The sequence below is a fragment of the Paramacrobiotus metropolitanus genome, unplaced genomic scaffold, assembly GCF_019649055.1.
Source record: "Paramacrobiotus metropolitanus isolate TYO unplaced genomic scaffold, Prichtersi_v1.0 Parri_scaffold0000022, whole genome shotgun sequence".
Lineage (NCBI taxonomy): Eukaryota > Metazoa > Tardigrada > Eutardigrada > Parachela > Macrobiotidae > Paramacrobiotus > Paramacrobiotus metropolitanus.
Genome location: NW_026570242.1, coordinates 314532 through 335436, shown reverse-complemented (window position 1 = coordinate 335436; position 20905 = coordinate 314532). Strand labels below are relative to the sequence as shown.

At 45.0% G+C, this 20905-nt stretch overlaps 6 protein-coding genes across 10 annotated transcripts; 5 read left to right on the top strand and 1 right to left on the bottom strand.

Moving 5' to 3' along the window:
• The first annotated feature begins 585 nt into the window (after positions 1-585).
• Positions 586-2501, top strand: LOC129586950 (muscle LIM protein 1-like). Its single transcript, XM_055480491.1, has 4 exons — positions 586-802; positions 905-1022; positions 1401-1575; positions 2231-2501. The coding sequence occupies exons 2-4, from the start codon at positions 908-910 to the stop codon at positions 2256-2258; spliced, it is 318 nt and encodes a 105-aa protein (XP_055336466.1). The 5' UTR covers positions 586-802; positions 905-907; the 3' UTR covers positions 2259-2501.
• A 470-nt stretch (positions 2502-2971) lies between these two features.
• LOC129586901 (cilia- and flagella-associated protein 91-like) lies at positions 2972-7916 on the top strand. 2 transcript variants are annotated; one of them, XM_055480393.1, is made up of 14 exons: positions 2972-2981; positions 3404-3558; positions 3708-3784; positions 3868-3983; positions 4058-4129; positions 4213-4638; positions 4719-4876; positions 4933-5295; positions 5359-5561; positions 5622-5768; positions 5838-6059; positions 6121-6269; positions 6349-6440; positions 6500-7916. In XM_055480393.1, exons 2-14 carry the CDS (start codon positions 3483-3485, stop codon positions 7480-7482), a joined length of 3084 nt encoding a protein of 1027 aa, XP_055336368.1. In that variant the 5' UTR covers positions 2972-2981; positions 3404-3482; the 3' UTR covers positions 7483-7916. The 2 variants fall into 2 exon arrangements, with proteins under 2 accessions (XP_055336368.1, XP_055336367.1); XM_055480392.1 differs by lacking the exon at positions 2972-2981 and adding an exon at positions 3007-3116.
• Positions 7917-9468: 1552 nt separating this feature from the next.
• LOC129586847 (GATA zinc finger domain-containing protein 14-like) lies at positions 9469-10713 on the top strand (the record flags this gene model as incomplete). Its single annotated transcript, XM_055480312.1, has 2 exons — positions 9469-10264; positions 10465-10713. Coding segments are annotated over 2 exons (894 nt in total), but the record flags the coding sequence as incomplete, so codon positions are not given.
• A 1214-nt stretch (positions 10714-11927) lies between these two features.
• LOC129586900 (mucin-2-like) lies at positions 11928-16324 on the top strand. Of its 4 annotated transcripts, none has more exons than XM_055480391.1 (6): positions 11928-12184; positions 12271-12286; positions 12388-12624; positions 12999-15385; positions 15562-15843; positions 15897-16324. In XM_055480391.1, exons 4-5 carry the CDS (start codon positions 13049-13051, stop codon positions 15841-15843), a joined length of 2619 nt encoding a protein of 872 aa, XP_055336366.1. In that variant the 5' UTR covers positions 11928-12184; positions 12271-12286; positions 12388-12624; positions 12999-13048; the 3' UTR covers positions 15897-16324. The 4 variants fall into 4 exon arrangements, with proteins under 4 accessions (XP_055336366.1, XP_055336364.1, XP_055336363.1 ...); XM_055480389.1 differs by having other exon boundaries at positions 12388-12637; XM_055480388.1 differs by having other exon boundaries at positions 12271-12637.
• Positions 16325-16688: 364 nt separating this feature from the next.
• LOC129586845 (steroid hormone receptor ERR1-like) lies at positions 16689-18654 on the top strand. The gene is made up of 3 exons (XM_055480311.1): positions 16689-16766; positions 17075-17621; positions 17695-18654. Exons 1-3 carry the CDS (start codon positions 16689-16691, stop codon positions 18390-18392), a joined length of 1323 nt encoding a protein of 440 aa, XP_055336286.1. The 3' UTR covers positions 18393-18654.
• A 107-nt stretch (positions 18655-18761) lies between these two features.
• LOC129586967 (uncharacterized) lies at positions 18762-20847 on the bottom strand. Its single transcript, XM_055480530.1, has 2 exons — positions 19863-20847; positions 18762-19509 (listed from the first exon to the last, which is right to left on the bottom strand). Exons 1-2 carry the CDS (start codon positions 20653-20655, stop codon positions 19028-19030), a joined length of 1275 nt encoding a protein of 424 aa, XP_055336505.1. The 5' UTR covers positions 20656-20847; the 3' UTR covers positions 18762-19027.
• Positions 20848-20905: the final 58 nt, after the last annotated feature.

The following is a 20905-nucleotide window of genomic DNA, read 5'->3' as shown; positions in this document are numbered from 1 at the left end:
GTATCTGTACAATAGATTAATAACTTAAGCGCCTAATACAAATAGCGCGATCATAACAAACACATGCACACTAACGGCAACAGCTAATGCGTAGAATATTGAATACGCATAATATTTCCTGCTCGGACCGATTTTATAACTGTTATTAAGAACATTTTTGTTGTTCGCTTTCGCACGGAATTTCTACATTAACGCTTTCGGAAATGCAGCGCACCCGTGAATCCATACTAAGATCTATTGAACATGCAGCGTATGGAGTCATATAATTATTGCTCCAGCTAAAAACTTTTCAAAACGCTGACTTTTGCATACATAAAAAGGGGCGTCGAAATGAATCGGCGTGCGTGTTGGGTGCCCATAAATGTGCAGGCAAGCTGTGTTTCGTATGCAAAAATAGTCATCGATGCGCGCTTACACATACACACAAACAACGTTACTATACACAAATGCTAACGGATCACGTTTGCATCCTTTCGTACAAGGTGCTACATGGCAGATGCCGCTTCTCGGACGAGAAGGCGGGCGCATATGAGTCAGCTGCGGCCGACTATAGTGCATTTAATACAGAAACGGCGCGATTCTAATTCCGTCTCAGCTTGTTCGCACCGCAACTCGGAGGATATACGCCAAAATCTTTGCTTCAATCGGTAGCACTGGTTATTAGTTTGGGGAGTCATTCAGTTGTGCAGTTGGCATTTTGAGTGATTTGGATCCGAGATTTGGACGGTATCGCCCTTATACAGTTATCCGCATCGGTGCAGATCTCCATTCTTTTCAATTCCCATCCCCGCCAGATTAATCGGTAAGGTAGAACTGGCACGACCTTATCTCCGGATGCCGCTCAACAAGGCGATGCATATTCCACAACCGGCATTTTTAACGGATATTATTGTTAATATCGTAGAAAATGCCTTTCGTCCCAGCAGAACAGAACAAGTGCCCCAAGTGCGGCAAGAGCGTCTATCCCGCCGAAGAGCGAATTGCCGCCAGTGGAAAATGGCACAAGACCTGCTTCAAATGCGGTAAGCAATAGGACAAAAAATATTGTAATACATGCGCTGCGTACTACGACTCGCAGTAAATTTCCCTTATCATGCGTGCATTTTGTTATTGTTGAAAATCCGTGTTTTTACCGTTCAGGCGATTCATTTTAATGTCAGTCACCGTAATCAATAACCAAGAAATGCATTAGTGAACGATGTTTTAATACAAATAATACAATCGTTAAGATCGCTGTATTTGCTAGTTTGCTATATACTACAATGAATGCCCGCATCTTTTGTTGCAGTTTGTATAAATACAGTATAATTGTTCGTTTTATGATGCTCACTAGAGCTGTGACGTTCGGAATGCCGCTCAAACTGTAATTATGCGTTATAAAAGCGGCATTTTAATTACAGGACTCTGCAACAAATTGTTGGACTCTACCAACGTGACCGAACACCACGGAGAGCTGTTTTGCAAACAGTGCTATGGCCGCAAGTTCGGACCTAAGGGTGTCGGTTTCGGAGGCGGAGCTGGCGCACTGTCCATGGATGTCGGTGAACATCTCGGAAACCGAAACACCGAAATGACGTAAGTGTAGTGCACCTTTGTAATTTTTACGCTCCTTTAACGTCGTATCACAAAACCTATTTCATAAAACAAATAGCTGTGAACAGTAATAACGGCAAAATACCAAAGATACCCAGCTAATCGTAAGCAGCGCATGCCGGTCTAATGCATGCAGCAGTTAAAACTCTGCATGTTATTCAAATCCGACTGCCGCGTCATCCTGCCGCTCAGTTAATGACTGTAAAAACTTCTAAATTTAAATCCCCGTATCGTTGCACCGCTGAAAGCTGACGATTCTTCGTATCTGACATGATCTGAAACAGCTGCTATGTCGTCCGTTTCTCTTTCTGCTGCCGCTGCCAATTTGCTTACAAGGTGCCCGCTGTACGCTACGCTCCATAATTTCAGCTTGGCTGCTATGACGCATACACGCCCATTCGCAAAATATTTGGCATGGGATTCTTTTTCCTTTAGGATTTGTTAACTTTGGTGTTTTGCCGCAGCTGAAAAATTTCGATACAACGTCGCACTTCCTTTGCATAATTGAAACGAAGTGTGATGCTGCTCTTTCTCTGATGAGAGATCGCGGCAAATGCCTTATTTAATTAAGATATCAACCGAATCTGCTACGGTTTACTTACGACCGTGTTTAAACAACAACATTCTTCCGTTGCAGAAACGCTCACCACTCAAACCAGTTTTAAACTCCTGGATTTTGGATTCGTGTTGCGCATTTTATTAATCTTACATCAGCATAATCTATTTATACCTTCACTGTTTTGTTTTCTTCTGTGAACGGGATAAAATGGATTGTTATTTTTTATTTGAGTGCTATGCGATTTGTAGACGCTCAGTTGAACTGTTCATCCGATCAGCTAACTGTAATCAGTGTAATGACTAAATAAAAGTACTAATTAAATAGTACTTTATTAAAACGAAAATTTCCAGCCAGTCTCCTTTAATCGTTTAATACATAGTGAAAGCATAAATTACGTAATTTACGTCTCCATGTCTTGTATACAAGACATGGAGACAGGCACGTTTCGAAATAAATTGCGATAAATGGTTTAAACATTCAGAAAAAAGTGTTACAATTCATGTACAGATAAACAAAGCTTATTGATAGGTAGATCAGTAGCTGCTATCGTGGAAATTAAGGAAGTGGCAATTTTGGAAAGCGGATTAGGGTTACTTTATAACGCGAACTTCTTATGGTCATCAAAATTTATGTGTGATAATTTACTGTACATTTAATACAATGCCGTAACGGGCATGTGTAAGTTATTATAGAATAGAATGAGCTTTTATTAATTTTCTCAGTATATGTATAGGTTAGCTGCGCTCAGTACAAATTTGTAGAATCGAATGAATAGAATATTTCTATGCCGTTTGACTTTTTTCAGTTGCTGTAACATACAAAAAAGCATGTAAGTATAGTAAACTGATTACTGTATTTAGACTTTAGTATTGCACTTCAGTATTGTGCTTTTGACGGCGACCGCTCTCATCCGCTATCATCCTGGAGGTCAAGTTGCCTTCCCTTCGTGGACGATCTGTATTCTGTATAAGCATTAAACAGTAAAAAACATTGATTAATTAGATGAATACTGATCATCTGTGCCAGGACTTCGGCCCCTCTCCTTTTAATTATTACAGTTAGAATACTCTGATATTTTCGTACAAGGCTTCGAAAGCGATTAAGCGATTCTGTTGCTAATCTGCAACTACATGTAGTAATTATTTGTATCTTATTTCTTGAGCTATACGATAACGATAAGAGCCCTCCGAAACGCAACTGCGAGGTTATAGACCATCTATCATTAAGTACTAAATAGCGCCTCGATTTTAGACGCGGTACAAATACGTATTGTTAGTTGGCTGGTTGGTGATTTGAATTCTGGAATACTGCGGACCAAGACTCACGCAAAATGGCTCCGTACAAGTCGTTTGGGCCCATAAGAAGATCGCATGTGGCAAATACCCGACCGTTCGATTTTCTTTACGGTAAATCTTAGAGATATTTCCCTGCTGACGTTCGGATCACGTACAGTACTTCGTAATATCCCTAGTACTGATTTTGTGCTAATGAAACCCGAGAGGTCACGCAGTATTTTTTTGTTGTTACACTTCATAAATTGCAACTTATTCCTTAGATCCAACGAATCATTCCAGCAGTCTTAAGACGCACTACCACAATGCTGCAAAAGCGCGTTCGCAACCCAACGATTTGGTAATGTCTCGTTTCATGACTAACTTGTACTAATGGTGTACGAATTCTTCCTCATCATCGATTACCCTATCGAATCATTGCAGCAATACGTGGCCATTTATCCACATATATTCTCCGGGCTCCCGCGTACTCAGCGCGGACACTTTGAGTTCAAAGATGGTGCCCGATATCCCTATCACATGGACTTCGGTTATCCAAAGTGAGCAAGTGAGCGAAAACACTGTTTCACCATGAAACTAAATTACGCAAACCACCAATTCGAGTTTTGTGCAGACCACTGGGAAAAAATGCCACCAGCTTAGCAGCGACTGTGCGTGGGCGTGATCGCTGGGAAACTTATACACGGTAACCTGGCGAACATTCAACTTTAATGGTCTGCTGTTTTGTCACTGGCTATTTTACTCGTAATAATTCATTTTCATATGTAGCCCCAACATTCCTCACTTTGATGGGGACATCCAGTATTTAGATTACAACTATCCATTGTCCCGAGAAGTCAAAGATCATGCGCAGTTGTCAACAAATGCCGCCACAGACGGACTGAATTTCCAAGCCCAAAATTCGCGGCACATCGCTTGTCAAACGGACTACCGCGCCCAGTCTGCTCAGACCGACCCAGCGGAACTGGGCACCAAAATGAAGGAAGTCTATCATTACTTTGATACAGTGTATCCGAAAAACTATAAGCCGTTTACCAACAAGACAATGAACCTTGTCAAACGAGGACTGCGGCGAAAAGAGATGCAGAAGCTGTTTAAAGGTAGCGGTCAATACGATGCACCCGAAGAACAAATGAAACAGTTCGAACGACTGGAGCATGAAAAATGGGAATATCTTGGGAAAGAGATGCAAGAGTATGTTAAATATTTAACACACAATAGGCTTAGGAAGCTGAGATCTGCCGTGAAACTAAACACTTTATTATTTAAAACAGGCATATGGAGGACAAGAAGGAGGCCTTTATAGAGACTATCCAGCAAAGCCAACAGTATTTGGCACAAAGGATCGACGAAGCGAAGCAGTCATTGGAATCCAATCAGCAGCAGCGGTTTGATGCCGAAATGTCCGTTATTTGGTACGATGTTCATATCTGTGAGTTTTAACTGCAACGTTCTACGCTCTCATTGGTTAACCGGTACCGGATTCAGGGCGAAGATACTACAACTGGAAACACCGATTCATGGAGCGCACGATCTACAAATGGCAGACCAACCCAGCCGATGTGGATTTGATGAAGCAAGCTTCAGAAGCGTTTGGTCATGATGCCCGACGCTACTTTCCAAAAGCCAATCAGGGGGACATTGTGACAAATTTAACCTGGGACAACAAGCCAGATTACTACATGGATACCTGGCAGGGCTTCTCAGAAGTTCTGAAAGACATGGATCCTTCTAACATCCGCGCTGATATCTATCTTCCAAGAAAGGATAACATTTACGGACCCAAAGGTTATGTGAAGAGGAAGTTTAAGGAAGCGGCAAGGTTCGAAGCGATATCATTTGATCTAGCTGGTAAGATCGGCCTAACAGTAAATTTTCCTTAAAAAATAAGAATATAAAAAGAGCGGAGTACAGGGGGAAGTCTGGATGACTCTAATGTTGACCTGATCGACAAGAAGAAAAAACGTAAGCCCCCAGCTTTACTTCGCCCAAAAGCCGTTCCCGAAAAACCACGCCCCATGTTGTCCGTGCCGCCTTTGGATGTTGACCAGATTGAGACGTTCCGAGCCGCTGTAATTATACAGAAGCTGGTCAAAGGCAGAACTATGCAGAAAATGGTAAAAACACATAAAACAGTTTTTAAAGTGCACTACAATATATCAAGCTTACTGAAACAGATACAAACCGGAATACGACTACGAAAGGCTTTAATCGACGAAGTGCGCGGCAACGTAGCCCTGACCGACCGCGCCAAGATCGAGATGAAACAACGCTACGAAGAAATGCAGGAGCGGGGCCGTGCCATTATGTTCCATCGCTACAGAGTTTGAATAAACTTTGAAATCACAACTAAAAACATTTTCTGTGTAATACATAGTGTACTTCATTTGCAGATGCACTTTATTGAAAGTTTCTTGTCATCACTGGAAGCGCAAATTGGCACAGAAGTTTTGAGAGAAAAACACTACGAGCTGGTACGGCAGTTGGAGTTCAATGCCGTCGATCGGTGGAAACGTTTCGCGGAAACTCAGCGGCGAATGCGAGAGTCCCACGAAGCTGGACGAAGGCAACAGGATTACCGACGATACATGGAACAGGAAGCCACAGTTCAATTGGTCAGTAGCCGGTAGTAATGTTGTTTCACTTATTTGTTGCATCAGCTGATTGTCTCCACAGTTCCAACAAAACCATCATATACCGGCCGAAAGAGCAGTGTTAAGTGCTGTACACCGTGCTGAACAACATTTAGCCAAGGAAACCTTTATTAATAAACAGAAATCCACTTGGGAAAATATTGTCAGCGCAGAAGCGCATTTCACAAGAGCGTGAGTAAACTTGCATACCCAGTAACAGCTGACGATGTATATTCTGTCGTGACCTTGATATTTTTTGTTTGATGTCTAGGATGACTCAACAGGAGAAGGAAACCTTTATTGCTTCCATGGTTTACAGCGTTCTCATACCCGATGTTCACCGCCGTATTTTACGAGAACATCGTAAGTGCACACGGTTCCCAAAAGCTGCATAAACTATCTCATTATGATTTGTTATACAGAGAACTTGGCCATGGAAAGCCGACGGATGTCTATCCATGATACGTTGTTCGGAGCCATGTCGCAACTGACAACGACTATGCAACGCCAGTCGACAGAAACGCCAACCACGGAAACACCGAAAGATGCGAAATACCGTCTCCAACATCCAAAAATCTTGCCAACTATCACTCCTCCGATTCACCGTCTCGATAGGCACGGTAGAGCGTACCAGACGTACATCAAACGACGTCTGGGGATGATGCGTGCAATGGATGTCGAGTATAATTTCGCCCATGGTGTGGAAATATTCCATCCTTTGACGGATTATTTCCGAGCGAAATATCCTCGCGACCTGCGCAAACGCCAATGCCAAGTTGGGTTGCAAAGGCTGCAACATGCCGTCAATATCATTGTGGAAAAGCAAGCGCGCAGTTCAGGACTCAGAAGGAAGAGAATTCTGCGGAGGAAGCGACCTCGCTACCACCACCGATTCGATCGAATAGACAGAGCGCGTTTAATGGAAATTGCCGACGATCCTAATCCGCAGCTAAACGACACACAGCAAGCAGTCATCGAAGAAATGTTTGCAGAAGAAGCTCCAGAACTGAGTGAATCGCAACAAGAGTGCGTTGCTCAAGAGAAGCGCAAAAACGCACGTGAGAAAGCATCGGCACTGGTGGACCAGACGAACGACTGGTTGCAGGAGCAGGTCGACATCTATCGCCAAAATCAAGTTCGCCCTTACGATCTTCCGCCCCTGAGGTCGACGTTGCCGCAACCACCGGTGCATATCGAAGGCAACACCGTATCGCTGTATGACGTGGATATGGTCAGCAAACTGTCGGCTGTGACCTTAACGGCGCACACTACTGGAGAAAAGGAAAATGATCGGGATGATGTGGTGACACTCAAGGAAATTAATGTGGACGAGTTTATTCCCAAGGATCCAGCTGAGGATGAACATGTTCGAGCGCGAATCATCCAAGCTAAATTAAACCACTGATTCGAAATACCTATTTTAAGTTAACGTCTTTCGCACAGCGTCGTTGAAAAAAGTGTATGCTTATAACAGTATGGTCAAACGACACAATGCTTACGGTCAGGCAATACACTGCGGTACAATGATTTCGAACCATTTCTACGAAACGCAAGCGAGCGAAGCAAGCTTGCTTGACTATCCCGTCCCAGTATTGTCACCATCGAATACCTTGTGTTAGGAGCGTGGCTCTGTTCGTTAGGTTGCCGGCTGTACGGAGAATATCTTACGATATTCTGCTGTACGCCGATAGCCTAGTGGTGCCTCTCTCGGCCTTAGAGTACAGAGGACGCGGGTTCGATTCCCGCAATCGGCAGATTTTTTGCGAGTTATGTAGTCAGCAGCGGCCAGTCTGGCACTTGGTATAAAGTCGCGCAAAAATTGTTACTCGTTAGTATCATTTGCACAACGTTATGTCTTATGTATGTAGAAATGAATTAAAAAAATTGTCTTTTGGTATTGACTGAAATAGCAAAGATTTCCAAAGTGCTTTCTGCACAAAAGCATGCTATTTACTGTACAACCAGTTAATAACTTCAAAATCGCTAGCTGCGCGCCCAGCAATTTAGGCCGCGCATTCGGAACACAGAAGTTCAGAACTCTGATGGTAGATGCCAATCTATAATACTTAATAGAACATAATAACAGCTTTATAAAACATTTCCAGCAGCAGTTTACTAACGCGCAACGGAAACGTTCATTAATCTCGTATCAAGTTACCAAGCACTGGAAAGCACACAGGCCCGCTTTTCTATTGTTGGCCTGACCTCCAGAACCCTTTACATACTTCCGGTACTTTGTTTTCACCGTGATACTCTATCAATTTTGAAGCAAGTTCGTTCGACTTTGTGTTACTCCAAGCGAAGTATTTTTGGACATACCAGCACCATTCTCGAAGATTACAAACCATGCTCGTATTACTGACTACCAGATTATGAAGAATCCTGTTGCTGATTCTTGGCTTGAGTTGCACGAAAGTTTCTGTGTTTATCAAAAGCTGGTGCACTAAATATGAGATTTTTCTTGTGGTGTCTGGCAATTTTATCCTTAGCTGCGCCGAGTTTTGGTCAGTTTGATGCTCAAGTCGCTCAAGCAAAAAGCGTGGGGGTTCCTGCTGCTTCCATAATAACTCTGCCAGAGCCTGTAATTAGTGGGGACATAGGTTGGTGCAAGTTGGCTTAATTTCTCAAGTACTATTATTTTATAAATAGGGATGTCGTCCAACTTATCGTCGCTCACATCTCATCGGCCACTTCCTGACCGTAGTTTGAAACAGAACGATTTACTGCATAAAGCTCAATGCGGTTTAAAACAGTTATATCGTAAATTACATCTACTAAATAAAGTAATATTAAAGCAAGTTAAAAGAAAGGTTCCTTTGTAAGGAGACCACGAAAATTCACCACCAAAGCCATTGGAGTTGCTATTATTTCTAATATTTTCTATACAATGTTTCTAGATGACCGTGTTGTTGTATATGGAGCGGACTCCAATAAGCACAGTTCTTGTGCTGTAGCGGATGACAGATTTCAGTGGGAACGTTGGGGTTATTTAACGGTTTGTCAGTGTAGCAGAATCGAGTATAACAGTGCCGGCACGAACAGAACTCCGTGGGACTATGGTTCTGAGCTGGAAACGGACGACGGTATCACTGGAGGAGCACTGTATTTGGATGGAAATTACAACAATACCGGTCTGACCTACATCGAAGCAGGTGTATGCGTACCAGGACCATGCTGCGACCAGCAGCAGTTCAGAACAAAGGCGGCGACTCCACCAACATGGACCCGAGCACCAAGTACAGAGTGGCGTTAACAGTATACTGAGTAACACTTTTAAAATACTGTTAAAAGATTTTGCAATGAAAATTATTTGCTAGGTTGGTTTTACGAGATTGTTTTTACGAGAATTTAGCCATGATAGTTAAATTTTGTTGGTTAATCGCTTAGCTGAATCGACAACGACCATCACGACGACAACGCCGACCACGACATCCGCGGGCACAAGTACGACAACAACCACAACGTCCACCAGTACAACGACCGTTCCGACAACAACAACTACGTCTACGACTACCACATCGACTACAACAACGCCCACTACCACCACATCCACCACAACCGAACCTACTACCACAACGACACCCACGACAACGACCACGCCTACTACTACCACCACCGAATCAACTACTGCAACAACACCCACGACAACTACGACAACGACCACGCCTACTACTACCACTACCGAATCAACTACCACAACAACAGCACCCACGACGACAACGACCACGCCTACTACGACCACCACAGAACCAACAACCACAACACCGACTACGACCACCACAACGACAACGACCACAACTCCTACCACAACCACGGAGACTTCGACAACTACCGAACCAACAACCACAACACCGACCACGACTACTTCTACCAGTACAACAACAGAGCCGACAACAACCACGCCCACCACGACGACTACTCCAGAAACGACAACTACAGAAGAACCTACGACAACAGAAGAGCCAATTACCACTACGGAAGCCACTACAACCACAACACCGACAACCACAACTACACCAACGACGACTACAACAATGACAACGACAACGCCAACAACCACACCAAAAACGACCACAACACCCACTACCAGGACATCGACAACAACCTCCACAAGTACTACGAGAACAACGACACCAACAACTACGACGAAACCAACTACTACAACGCTGCGAACAACAACGCCAACGGTAATTTGTGTTACTTTCTCGTTAAACAAGGAAAGGAAAGCACAAACGAATAATCACCTTTCGTAAACGTATATAAAAATACATATAACCGTACAGTAAAGTGCAAGTCCTTGCAATTTTGTTAGTAACTGTTTGCCTTAATATTATTATGCGCAGTTTGCTAACAAGGTAACCACTTACTGGGAAAGAGCACGTTGTAGACAACAAGGACAACCAGAACAACAACCACAACGCTACCTCCAATGTGCGCGCAGCCATATACGTTCCCAATGAAACCAAATCCACCGCCTCCCACTAGTATTATGAACGCGGGCTGTTATATCTATCCGGATACGTATGCCAACCCACTTGACACTTGCAGACATTTAACAGCCGCCGACAAACCAGACAAAAGCTATTTCTGGTGGTGCTGTGCCAAGTGGTCTCAAAATCCTAATTGCCAAGGACCTCAGTATCCCCCTGCGAAACCATTAAAGACCGGATAACAGATTTTGTAGAATCCAAGGATGTCAATGCTACCTCGAGTTGAGAAAATAAATTCTCGAACCGGAAAACATTCACTACTATTAAATGCTACCAGAATATCCGCGAACAGTATACAGTGTTCCGATAGTTTCGACGTCCGACGACCCGTTATGTTGGCGGAGCACTGGAATTTGTCAACAAAAACTATTTGCCTACTCGTATAGTAAAATCCACATACGAAAGCATGATCTATCTACAAAAATTAATTACTGGGAATTTCAGTAATCGGTAGTTACTATGCGTCGATGAACTTGTCTGCAAATACATTGACTTCTAGAGCCGTTATTGTGGCCTGCGTTACCTTTAGTACCGCACTGCAGCGTATAACTGACAAAGAGTCACTGCCGGTAAGCGCATCAAAACAGCAATTTTCAACTCTCATTTTCAGCGATTTGGCAAACAAAAGTGAAAGAACAGTTCGGCTGAAATTGTATGCAGTCAAAAAGACTAATTACATATGTACAATACAGTAGGTCGATACAATATAATTTTCGGTGATCGGACACGTTAAAGTTCAACATAAACGCAACTGTTACCGGCACTGCCTTTTTCTCATCCCGCTACCATTCGGCACTATGGTTTATGCATGCAAAACCTGCATGGTGGTATCTACCGCATATCGTGACCTGCATAACGTAACATAACGGCATGCATAAGTCTTTTGTGATCCGAAATTAAGATTTCTGTGCGCAAAAACTCTAATGACGAATGTAAATTATTGAGTGAAAGGCGCAAGTATATATAGTACCGGAAAGGTCACAAAAAATGGACGAAAACGTGCATTGCTATTCAGGAGTACAGATACAAAGAAAAGAAAAAGGCACTCGTACCGCCGTGGTGCAAGATAATGTGATCATACTGACGTACTAAATGCCTAACAATGATTTACGTCAAGACTGCACTGAACGAAGGCTCAGATTTCGCTCATTACTACTGAGTGGGGCCCTGACCGAAGCGAAAGAAAAGAGATTAATTTCCTTTTGGTGAAATAAAAACATGAAAACTTTAAATCCGTGTTTATAAAATTTTGAACTTCCCTACCATACCTTCTACCTAACTAACTTCCCACCTAAGCAGAAACAAAAAATTAATGCCAAACAAATAATTTAGTCATTTCTTTAGCAACGCAAACCGTAAATACATATTGGCGTGCGTACTCTCCAAAACTTTCACACTTACCCATTGGATCCATCACTCTTTTTCTTAAGAGTTTAAGTTTACTTTACAAAAGTGTGAACTGTACCAACCTCATTCCCGTAAAGTTATCATGTGCAATAAAAAAGCCATCAGTGAGTTACTATTATCACCACCGCATGGATGCATGTGATACAAACGATATTTTTAATCTTTGTTCCCATGGAATTTTTATCCATGAATCCGCCTTCCGCGCACGCGGTACAGCCTTGTTTCGCTTGTTCCGCATACGTTCTAAGATGTTTACGTTTCTGGTTTGCATCAAAGTGTTAATATTTTAATTTTAGGACGAAACATTGTTCGGTTCGTTAACGGCAACAGGTTCAGCGAGAGGCAACACTAATTTTCTTTCTCAACATCGGTTTAAAAAATCTGCAGGAGCTTATGGTTATGATGACTTACAGCCATCAACACGCACCACCACAGATGAGCCCGTTACATGCCATGGGCGCTGCCTGGGAAGATGTATTGCTGGAGTTTGTTACAGATCGACCTTTCGGACTAACCCGTTTACGGATGCATCAGCCACTGAAACCGGAAGAATTACAGCATTATCAAGTTTGTTCAGAACCCTGACCACGACCTCCCTGGACAGTATATTAACCAGTGCAATATCGACGCCATCATCGGCTTTTGTTGAGGTGCCACCGAACGGTATTATTCGAAGGGAGTACCCTTCTCTTTGGATTACGCCACTCTAGGAACAACTGTTTACGCAGCGAGCGAGGCGGCTTTAGACAGTTCAGAAAGCGAATCAATTTTACCTGACCAGAGCGTTCCATATTCGATAAGTGCAGATAGTGTCAGTATTGTCGCCACTATTCACGTGTACACCACATGCAGTTGATATGCGCAATTACCTGTAGTCCCAAACATCGCTGCAGTTACATGAAAGGTTTTTTTTTCACAAAGAAAACCGACCTAAACTGGCTCGAGTGTTATAACGTCGTGCCCCCCCCCCCAGCTGACAAAGAAAATCAGTACTCAAATGAAAATGTTGTATTTTTTACTTTAGATCCAGTGGTCACAGCGACACCGCTATCAACAGAAGTACCCGATATCGTCATGACCCTAAATACACCACCAACCACTGAGCCAACTACCATAACACCGGTTATCATGAACATGGAGCCAACAACCATTGCACCGGTTCCGACGACCAGGGAGCCGACCAGAACGACACTGGTCACAACGACCCCGGAGCCGAGCACTACGATGCAGGTTACAACGACCACGCACAGGACATCTACGAGACCGCTTCCGACGACCACTACTGTGACCTCCGAACCGACCACAACGGCGCCGGTTACGACGACCACTGAGCCGACCACTACGACGACCTCCGAACCGTCAGCCACTACACTGGTTCCGACGACCACTGAGCCAACCGCAACGACACCGGTTACGACGACCACGGAGCCGAGCACAACGACGCCGGTTACGACGAGTATGGAGGCGACCACTGCGACGCCGGTTACGACGAGCATGGAGGCGACCACTACGACGCCGGTTACAACGACCACGGAGCAGACCACTACGACGACCTCCGAGCCGACAACCCCTACACCGGTTACGACAACCACGGAGCCCACCACTACTGCAACCTCCGAACCGACCACAGCGACGCCGTTTACGACGAGTATGGAGGCGACCACTGCGACGCCGGTTACGACGACCATGGAGCAGACCACTACGATGCCGGTTACAACGACCACGGAGCAGACCACTACGACGACCTCCGAGCCGACAACCCCTACACCGGTTACGACAACCACGGAGCCCACCACTACTGCAACCTCCGAACCGACCACAGCGACGCCGTTTACGACGAGTATGGAGGCGACCACTGCGACGCCGGTTACGACGACCATCGAGCAGACCACTACGATGCCGGTTACAACGACCACTGAGCCGACCACTACGACGACCTCCGAACCGTCAGCCACTACACTGGTTCCGACGACCACTGAGCCAACCGCAACGACACCGGTTACGACGACCACGGAGCCGAGCACAACGACGCCGGTTACGACGAGTATGGAGGCGACCACTGCGACGCCGGTTACGACGACCATGGAGCAGACCACTACGACGCCGGTTACAACGACCACGGAGCAGACCACTACGACGACCTTCGAGCCGACAACCCCTACACCGGTTACGACAACCACGGAGCCGACCACTACTGCAACCTCCGAACCGACCACAGCGACGCCGTTTACGACGAGTATGGAGGCGATTACTGCGACGCCGGTTACGACGACCATGGAGCAGACCACTACGATGCCGGTTACAACGACCACGGAGCAGACCACTACGACGACCTCCGAGCCGACAACCCCTACACCGGTTACGACAACCACGGAGCCCACCACTACTGCAACCTCCGAACCGACCACAGCGACGCCGGTTACGACGAGTATGGAGGCGACCACTGCGACGCCGGTTACGACGACCATGGAGCAGACCACTACGACGCCGGTTACAACGACCATGGAACCGACCACAACGACGCCGGTTACGACGACCTTGGAGCCGACTACTACTGTGACCTCCGAACCGACCACAACGACGCCGGTTACGACGACCATGGAGCCGACCACTACGATGACCTCCGAACCGACAACCACTACACCGGTTACCACGACCACGTTGCCCGCAACCATGTTGCCCACCACCATGGCAACGGTTTCAACGTCCACTAAGGCGACCGCAATGATACCGGCTACGACGACTACCCCAACTATCGCAACGACTACCATACCAATCACTTCAGCTATGACTGTGACAACAACCACAAGGCCGGCCACCACGAGACCTGCTTGGACGACTTCAGAACAATCCCCCATGGCATCGTTTACGGCTAGAACTAATTGGTCAATGGAAGCCACTCCAACCCCACCAGTCAACTCAGTTGTGGCTGTTATCCAGCCGAACAACAGCGCTACTACAAGCACTATAGTTCCTCGCTTCTTTACAGCGACTGTGTCAGTAAGTATCCCCACTGAAACCCCTGTCATGGTTAGTACGCCATTCGCGACAGCTGCTGCCACAGCATCAACGACTGACAGATACGCCGCACCCATTTCTACGCCCACGTCATCGGGTGCGGTTATGAATTCAGCGGGTGTGACGACTAGAAATGCGACAATACAACCAGTTGTCCTGCCAAGTCCCGCTACAGCTGTAGCCCCATCGACTGTAGTCAGCAACCGAGCCTTGCCTGTCATGACAGAAAAGTTGCAGTTGACAGCGGAATCTGCCAATTCCATGACTGCAAAAGCAGCCACTTCGATAACCTTCTCGATCCCTCCCGTTACCACTTCAACCATTAAATCCACCACAACGCCTACCACCACCTTGACGACTCATACCACAACTACAATAATACCTTTAACGACGGTAATTCAGATTTCGTTGCCTGCGAGCAGACCAGTTAGCAATCTACGAATGATGAAGTACTTACAAAAGGTTTTCGATCACCCTGTCGTATTTTTCACAGGCGGTCGTCTGTAAATATGAATTTGTTAATTAGAGGATCAGTAACTTAGTATACTAACCGTTAGAATTTTCTGTAGACGAGGACAACCCGCACAACCACAACAACTCTACCGCCACAATGTGCTCTTCCTTATCCTTTTCCAATGGTGCCGCATCCACCTCCTCCCACTAGTATTATGAATGCGAACTGCTACATCTATCCGGATATGTTTGACAGTCCAATCGACACATGTAGACATCTGACGGCCGCTGACAGAAAATCTCCCAGCTACTTTTGGTTCTGCTGTCCGAAGTGGCTCCAGAATCCGCTTTGCCAAGGGCCACAGTACCCACCATCGCGACCTCCACAAATAGGCTGAGTACGCCTATCACAATCAGTTTCGCACACATTCCGTTTTTAATCTGCTTGTAGGTTGACAGAATGCCGGTTTTTGGATGACCTCAATGCCGAAGCCTTTTGAGTCGGTTGACTATAAATCGGATTATGAGTATACCCAAATTAAAAACAGCCCCTTACTTTGCCAGTGATAAAAGGAGCTGCTTTCGAAAACGGCAACTGTCTAAGACAATGGCGAAGATGTAGTTGCTGTATCTTTTGTACAGCTTTAGCATTTGCAGTGTTGCTGTGTTGATTACGTTTTGAATCTGAACCGAGATTGATGCTCTCATTAGTGTTTTGGCTCTTGCGAGTTGCTGCTGCTCGTTGGTTAGTATGCTCATCTAGTTATTCTACGTAAGAAATGCTTTGTATATAAATTTGTGGCGTATTTCTTGTGCTCTGTTTTTTTGGCAAGTTTATCCTTTGAGCTTTGAATAGCGAATAAAATTACTTTTTAAGTGGCCAACCCGCATTTAATTTTCGTGGTTATTACAGCTGCAGGATATTCGGCATTTGTAGTCAAAGACTTACATTGTTAGAGTAACAGTCTACGTAATAATATTATTGCAGCTACAATTATTGCTGTACGAGCACGGCTCCGCCGCAACACAAAAAGAGAGAACAACAAATTACGACCGGAAGTACGTAGTAAGTTTAAACAACGATTGAAATTTGGCGCTAGTGTTCACCTTCGGTTTGCGGGAGGCCGGGAATTCTTCCTTCTAGAGTAAAAACGTTATGAAAGGATAACTATGTATGTAGTGTATTTGTATTTCGTTTCAGAACCTTGAAAAGCAAAAATGTGCTAAAACTCGCTGTACGGGCATGGGAAAAAAAAATGGTGAGCAAACTGTTTGCTCACTTTATTTACCGGAAAAACGTTTGCAGCTTATTTTCGGTGAAGTCAGTTTTCGGCAGAACCAAAGTTATCGGCCGACTGACAGAAACGTGTGTAAATTTTTATCAGCAAACACAGGTAATTTATTAGTAGGTAAATTATACAGATAAACTATACAGGTAAATTCATGTTTTAGATTTGATATTGCCGGACTAATACTTACCGGTAGATGCAAAATATTTACAAGTAGCCTCTTCATACAGATCATGTTACCTTGCAACTGAATGCACTAATATTATGTACAGAAATTCAAGATTTCTGAACTGTACGCAGCCCAGAAATTAAATACAGTAGCTAATGATGCGACTACAAGAACTGTTTTTATCGTTGGCCGAAACTTCAAACCCCCACCGCAGTTTTCGCCATATCTCTTGAATGTGAGGCTTTGGTGCCGCATGTTTATTTGGCGATCTGTGGGTTTGTATTGACAACTCACGATTTCACTGAGCAAGTCCGTGCCTCTGTGCACCAACTTTTTGGTGCAGTTTACTACCTATCCTCTACCAAACTGGACGATAAAAAACACTGCCTGGTTTGCGGGGACGCTAGCAGTGGTTATCATTATGGCGTTAATTCCTGTGAAGCTTGTAAAGCATTTTTCAAGCGGACCATCCAAGGCAGTATTGAGTACAAATGCGGAAAGAGCAGAAATTGCCCCATAAACAAAAGCCAACGAAAAGCCTGCCAAGCCTGTCGATATCGAAAATGTCTCTCTGTTGGGATGTTGAAGGAAGGTGTCAGACTCGACAGGGTTCGAGGCGGCCGTCAAAAATACAAACGAAATGTTCACGGCGAGCCGACTTCCACCGAGCCGACAACCTCCAGACCACTCCCTCCCAAAAATCCCTATAACACCAGAGGTGATAAAATTCATTACCGCGCACTGCAAAGTAGCGAAGAATGCAAGGCACTGTTTTTAAACCATATTTGTAGGAAATCCGACCGCAGAACTGGATGGACTTTTGTTTACTTTATTGTCTAATGAACCCGCACCTTTAGCGGCAGCAATATCCGAGCCATTGGATAACGGATCAAAAGTTCAGACAGCCATCCTGGATGCTGTTGATCGAGAATTAGTGGCCGTTATCAGCTGGGCCAAACTAGTACCGGGATTTCTGGAATTGCCGCTCAACGATCAGATGCATTTGCTGCAAACAACATGGTGTGAAATCGTGATCTTCAGTTTCGCCGCACGCTCCATGGAGAGCAGTTCTCCCAACTGCAAATCGCTGACCTTTGCGACCAACTTGATGCTCACATCAAATATGGCCACAGAGGCGTGCTTTGAGGATGTATATACAAAGACCATTCAGTTGGTAGAATATTTCAATGAATACAGGCTAACACGAGAAGAGTACGTCTTGATGAAATGCCTGGTGCTGCTCAACGGTGGGTGTCCACTGGAGAATCCCAACAATCGCAATTTACTCAGGGAGATGGTTATGCAAACTTTGTGTCAGTATGTCAATAATATCAGTAGAATCGGAAGTCTTTTGATGCTGTTGCCCCATTTGAGACAACTGGACGGTATGACCAGGCGGTTTTGGCTCATACTCAAAGAAGCTGGAAAGGTCACCGTGCCGAAGCTTTTGTTGGAGATGCTGGAATCAGCGCAGAAAACGCACTGGTGATCTGCGCATGTTCCTAATTGTGCCTGCATTTTCTTGACGCTTCACACCTCTGCGTGTGGTATTTGTGTTTTGAATCCTCAAGTTCTTTCAGTCTCTTTCATTCCAGTGGCCAAATCACTGTGATATGGTACCTATAAACTGTTTGGCCTGTCAATCAGGAGGTTTTATTGTTTAACATGTTGTTTTTCTGACTTCTGGATTTTAGAATCAATTTTTGCATATGAGAAATTACGCTTCCGTTCAGAATAAAAATGGGGAATCGCTGAGAAATGTATGTACTTGGCGGTCCTACAAATTAATATATCATTAGGATGCACCGCGCCTTAATAACGTACTAATTAAAAATGGAGAGGGCATACATAATTAGAGGTACTACTGTGTTGTCGACTTGTCGTTCATCCGGAATTAAACAAAAATTTAAGTCCTCAGGCTTGTTAAGAAAAAGTTAAGTTAACAGGATCAACTTCGTAAAAGACAAAGAAACGTATCAAGAGCCACCAACAATTTCGATGCAATAAAAACTAATGATAAGCAAATTACGCAGTTCTGCCAATTGTCACTGATAAAATAATTAAAAAGAAATGTGCGCTAGCAAATAAAACCTTGATCCTGGGCACATCAGTACCCGAGCGGCACTAGTTCACTTCTAAGCATCGATTCCTGCCAGGGAACTTCACATCCGGATCGAAGTACTCGCCCAAATCAGCATCCTTGAATCCCATCAACTCATCGCTAGCCACCGAGTGAACAATAGTCCTGACGATGCGCTTGCGCTCACATTCCGGTCGCTTATTGTCATAATAGCTCTCCGCAGTAAGCGCCGCCTCCAGCAATTCAATATCGAAATTGGCCCGAATGATGTTGCCGTCCATTTTCACTTTCGTAGCTACGCTGTCCAACCAGAGTTTCTGCAGCTGGTTGACCTTGTCGGCCTGCTCCACGGAGGTGGCTGCCACCCCGGAGACACGGCGCATGCCGGACATTGTGGACACCGCCGGTTTGGGTTTGAACATGTTTCTTAAATTGGCGCCGGGTTGTTCGCCTGCTGTGTGGATTTGATTATTCGGATCCACCAATGGCTCGAAATGCTCCATGAGTTCGGCAAGCTCGTGTTCTCCTGCAAAATAATAATCGCTTGTTTCAGGTTTATATATGTAGTGCGGTATTTCTGATCAAACGTCATTCAATTTCCTGATCTTCGGCCGTTTTAGTTCTAGCGCACCAAATGTCTTTGCAGAATATTTGAATTTTTTTAAGATGTCAATAAATTTTCGTAAAATCAGCTTTGTTTATGTCAAAAAACGGATGTTACAGACGTACAGGCTACAGTACACTACGCTGCAAAACTCACTAGTAAAAAAAATAAAGATCTGTCGCTGTATGACCTTATTATTTTAAGTAACTGTTATAATTTTGGTAAATATGGATCTATTTTGTCCGTAAATAAGTCCGTTTCGTCATTTAATTTACCTAGCGTCGTATTGAGCGAGTCCTCCAGGTTTCTGGCAATGACCGCCAGCTTCTCCTTTTCTTCGTTGAACAGGTCTATCGTTCGCTTCAGCTTGCCTGCTTCCTCCTTCAGTCCATTGTGTTGCTGGCGGGCACGGCGACAAATATTCAGCTTGCCCGCTTTCAATGTCCCCTTCCATTTCTTCTGCTCGTTCGTCAAATTCAGTATCGTGTGTTCATACTCGCGAATCTTCTTCCGCAGCTCCTTCACCTGGTGCTTGACATTGCGAGTGCACGCCGGACGCTTCTCCAGCTTACTCTTCATATCCTCGAAGAGGATGATTTCGCCCGCGCGCAACACCAGCAGCGCCGCATACATCTCAAAGATCTGATCACTCAGCTTAGCCAGATCCCCGGCGATGGCGGTCTCCTCGGCGACCGGTGGGAGTTTCGGCGCGGCCTGGTTCATGAGCAGCGCTGCCTCGCAGCTGTACTGCGTCGCCGTGTGCTGGTTCTCCTCCATCTTGATCTGCTTGTCATGAGCGGCCGCTTCCAGATGTCGTATTTCTTCCTCAAACACCTCCAAATGCTGGATGTGGTCGCTGCAGCGACGGGTCAGTTCCACTTTCAGGGCCTTTCCCTCGCGGATGGCGCAGTTGAGGCGCGAGTAGCGCTCCTGCAGCTCGTTGCAGCGCAGAAAGAGATCGCCATCCGATGCCTGACACAAGGTCTGACGGAACACATCGATATTAATATGATTTGGCCACCGTTGATTCACACTGAAATTGGCAAAGCGGGCGCCATTGTCCCCCATTTAGCAAGTTGTTGGACGAATAGGGAACGCAGAAACCGAGTACCGTGTGTGTGTAGGCCAAAGGTCAGTGGTCAAAACCAAAAAAGACTACCTTGAAAACAAAATGCGGTCAGTTTCTCTTACTCATGGTGGCGCATTCAACGCTGTTCGGTCAATAACATGATGATTAGTCACGCTTAGCAAGCAGTTAAAATAAATTTTGCCAACGTTTGAATTATCAAAACCCAACATTTGTTGTCAAGGTACTAAG

Excerpts from the sequence above, each read along its gene's own strand:
- LOC129586950 (XM_055480491.1), top strand. The coding sequence starts at position 908 with ATGCCTTTCGTCCCAGCAGAACAGAACAAGTGCCCCAAGTGCGGCAAG. Across the intron at positions 1,023-1,400 it reads CAAGACCTGCTTCAAATGCG|GACTCTGCAACAAATTGTTG; the intron begins GTAAGCAATAGG and ends TTTTAATTACAG. Across the intron at positions 1,576-2,230 it reads AACCGAAACACCGAAATGAC|AAACGCTCACCACTCAAACC; the intron begins GTAAGTGTAGTG and ends CTTCCGTTGCAG.
- LOC129586901 (XM_055480393.1), top strand. The coding sequence starts at position 3,483 with ATGGCTCCGTACAAGTCGTTTGGGCCCATAAGAAGATCGCATGTGGCA. Across the intron at positions 3,559-3,707 it reads ACCGTTCGATTTTCTTTACG|ATCCAACGAATCATTCCAGC; the intron begins GTAAATCTTAGA and ends CTTATTCCTTAG. Across the intron at positions 5,296-5,358 it reads GATATCATTTGATCTAGCTG|GGGGAAGTCTGGATGACTCT; the intron begins GTAAGATCGGCC and ends AGCGGAGTACAG.
- LOC129586900 (XM_055480388.1), top strand. The coding sequence starts at position 12,107 with ATGCATGTGATACAAACGATATTTTTAATCTTTGTTCCCATGGAATTT. Across the intron at positions 12,638-12,998 it reads TGTTGAGGTGCCACCGAACG|ATCCAGTGGTCACAGCGACA; the intron begins GTATTATTCGAA and ends TTTTTACTTTAG. Across the intron at positions 15,386-15,561 it reads CAATAATACCTTTAACGACG|ACGAGGACAACCCGCACAAC; the intron begins GTAATTCAGATT and ends AATTTTCTGTAG.
- LOC129586845 (XM_055480311.1), top strand. The coding sequence starts at position 16,689 with ATGGGAAAAAAAAATGGTGAGCAAACTGTTTGCTCACTTTATTTACCG. Across the intron at positions 16,767-17,074 it reads TGCAGCTTATTTTCGGTGAA|AACTGTTTTTATCGTTGGCC; the intron begins GTCAGTTTTCGG and ends TGCGACTACAAG. Across the intron at positions 17,622-17,694 it reads AAATCCCTATAACACCAGAG|GAAATCCGACCGCAGAACTG; the intron begins GTGATAAAATTC and ends CCATATTTGTAG.
- LOC129586967 (XM_055480530.1), bottom strand. The coding sequence starts at position 20,655 with ATGGGGGACAATGGCGCCCGCTTTGCCAATTTCAGTGTGAATCAACGG. Across the intron at positions 19,510-19,862 it reads CTCGCTCAATACGACGCTAG|GAGAACACGAGCTTGCCGAA; the intron begins GTAAATTAAATG and ends ATTATTTTGCAG.